This window comes from Branchiostoma floridae, chromosome 16 (assembly GCF_000003815.2).
Source record: "Branchiostoma floridae strain S238N-H82 chromosome 16, Bfl_VNyyK, whole genome shotgun sequence".
Classification (NCBI taxonomy): Eukaryota; Metazoa; Chordata; class Leptocardii; order Amphioxiformes; family Branchiostomatidae; genus Branchiostoma; species Branchiostoma floridae.
In genome coordinates, this window is record NC_049994.1 from 18,822,561 (window position 1) to 18,825,395 (window position 2,835).

The window sequence follows — 2,835 nt, forward strand, 5'->3', positions numbered from 1 at the left end:
AAGGTCTGTTGCCATAGCAACACGGGGACAGCTGGTAGTGACTGATGGATGGAACCACGAAGTCTCCGTATTTCCCACCTACTGAACCTGAGCCAGGTGTCGAGAAAACTGTACCACACTGCGGTCTCACGGACTGATCTTACATTATACAATTTTGCAGTTTCTTAAATAAAATAGGAGACAGTTATATTGACAAAGCAAGTTTTTAGTGATTTGACCCATTAGTTAATGCTGTAGGTCATTCATCATAGGATTCTGTTCTGTACAATATTATATAGTTGAAATTGTCTCAAGTGTGTGGAGGGCAACCGTTAAAGGCAACATACATGTATCACTTAGTCTACCACTTATTAGCATTCTTCATATCAAATCTTATTGGGTTGAATTGTACTTGTAGACAAAGACTGGAGGTATAGGTATTACATATTAGCTTGTATGTTGAGGACAATGTGAGTTTGGTTTAACTTTAACATGAAACAGTAGTTGTGTTCAACATTTTCAGGTTTTGAGCGATATTTTCTTTTGCAATACTATTAAAGTTCTAAAGTAGCGTTTGGTTTTGTCAGTTCAATTATAATGATAAGACTGAAATGGGTAATGGAGCTTGTATATCAGAGGTGATAGTGGTTACAGTTCTTTTGTTTCAGAGCTTTCATTCTGTGTTCAGCAATTTTTATTTTCAATTGTTGTTATTAAACATTGTTGTGAGAAATAATACTATCATAATGTGCACCGCGTTTCCTTGCCAATGTGTGTGTTTGTGTGTGTGTGATTGTTGTAAGGGTAATATGGATGGTGTGAATATAGAACACAAGACCACATACACTAAGGTATCAGCCCTCAAACACACATTTTGATGCAAGATGCAACAGAAGGTGACAAAATTTGGTGTCCTCGAACAAAAAATGTATAACCATTCCAACGTCCAATCTGGTATTCAAATTATCAATGCAACAATGGTACTCGCAGTGCATTGAGATTATTCTATGAAAGCCCGTGTGATAACAAGAGAAGTCCATGTCATAACCAAAGTTATCATCCAGTCCGGAATGCCCATATCGGACGCTATTGCAACCCTGGTGTGACATAATGCACTGGCCCATTTGATCCCCCCCCCCCCCACACACACACACGACAGTCTCCATGATGCGTATTGTTTTTTGTTTTATGTGCTATGATGCAGTATTTCACCATACCTACAGGCATCACAGCACCAGGGCTCTGTGTGTTGTTGTTGTTGTTGTGTGTGTGTGTGTTTATTGTTGTTGTTCTTGTTGAGCTGTTGTTGTTATAAGTGTTTGACCTTACCGGTTTGACCCCCGCCCTACATGCATCACATAACCAGTGTGTGTGTGTGTGTATGTGTGTATGTGTGTGTGTGTGTGTGTGTGTGTGTGTGTGTGTGTGTGTGTGTGTGTGCTGTTATTATGGGGGAGTTCTAATGTACACTGTAAGTTTCCTTACCGGTTTGACCCCTGCTCTGCAAGCATCACAGAACCTGTGTGTATGTGTGTGTGTGTGTGTATGTCTGTGTGTGTGTGTATGTCTGTGTGTGTGTGTGTGTGTGTGTGTGTTGGTATTGTTGCATGCATTGTTCTTGTTGTGTGTGCTACATTGTATGAGGGAAGTATTTGATGACCTTACCGGTTTGACCCCTGCCCTGCAGGCATCACAGAACCAGGGCTCCGTGGAAGAGGAACTCTGGGAGCTGGAGGTGGATGCGCTGTCACTCACATGCTCACCATAGCAACCTGCATAGCAACAACCAATCAGATTGCAGCGCTTAACATTTTGAATTTGGAAGAATTTGAAATGTACCTGATCTAAAATGTAGTATCTCGACAACACAGTATGGCAGCAAGTAAGGAATCTTAAGCAAAAAAAAAGCTTGTTCCTTTACAAATTAACAAGAAAGACCTGCATGTGGGTACTATCAATGCAGGAAGGCAGCATCTAAATGTAAGGTTTAATTCAGCAGGCAGGCTTTATGCTCAACTCAGGCTGATGACACTCTACACAAAAGGACATAACACTTACAGTATACATGTACTAGTTGTAGCAGCCCTAACGAGAGTTGTACATTCATACTTTTGTTAAGTCAATAAACAAGTTGTAGCATGTCAATATGCTGAAGATGACCATACCTTCATGGACGGCATTGCCACAGTTGTCACATTCCACAATCTCATCATCTTCCTCACTGTACAGTATAAATCAACAACAACAACAATCATAAACATTACATCCATGGAGGTTAAACATCCATGTAATAACATACACAAGATACATATGTCAAAAAGCAGTATTCAAGCAGCTGGATATGATTTTGGAAACGGTCAGACATGTCACGTAGCATCCACTATCATTTGTCAATAACTGATTTGTAAATCATGTGTTTTTCCTGGTGATTATTAGACATACATTTTTTTTAATTTTATCACTAATCTACTGATGTAAAAGTTCCCTCAAAATTTTCCATTACACCTCTTGTCACAAAAGCAAATTAGAAAAAAGAGATTTTTGTATGATGTATCATAATTTTATTCCCGATATCTGGGGTTCAAGACTTCTTAAGATTGGAAAGCTAGGAAAAGTTTTTTCTTCTTTCTGCCTTACGGGCAATGACCCTAATTGACGCAGGCGCAGAAGGCCCAAAACGAGTCCATACAGTATTTTAGCCTATTTTCGACTTTTAGCAGGAAAATGTAAGTAACATTTCATATTGGTGAGACAGTGTAGGTTGCAGATGTTCAGATTCGGCCAAAAAACTAGGGTTTGGGTCCATCTTTTTGGCCTGTGCTGACCCCTATTTTGAAGTGCTGAGTCCAAAAATGA

General features: G+C 39.6%; 1 protein-coding gene across 1 annotated transcript in view; it reads right to left on the bottom strand.

The window, feature by feature from the left end:
* Positions 1-2,835, bottom strand: part of LOC118403063 (PHD finger protein 14-like) — a 47,101-nt gene that overhangs the window by 39,624 nt on the left and 4,642 nt on the right. Inside the window, exons 6-7 of the mRNA XM_035801500.1 lie at positions 2,145-2,200; positions 1,645-1,751 (exon numbers count right to left, since the gene is read on the bottom strand). Of these exons, the coding sequence (XP_035657393.1) occupies positions 1,645-1,751; positions 2,145-2,200 (163 nt within the window). The remainder of the gene's footprint in view (positions 1-1,644; positions 1,752-2,144; positions 2,201-2,835) is intronic.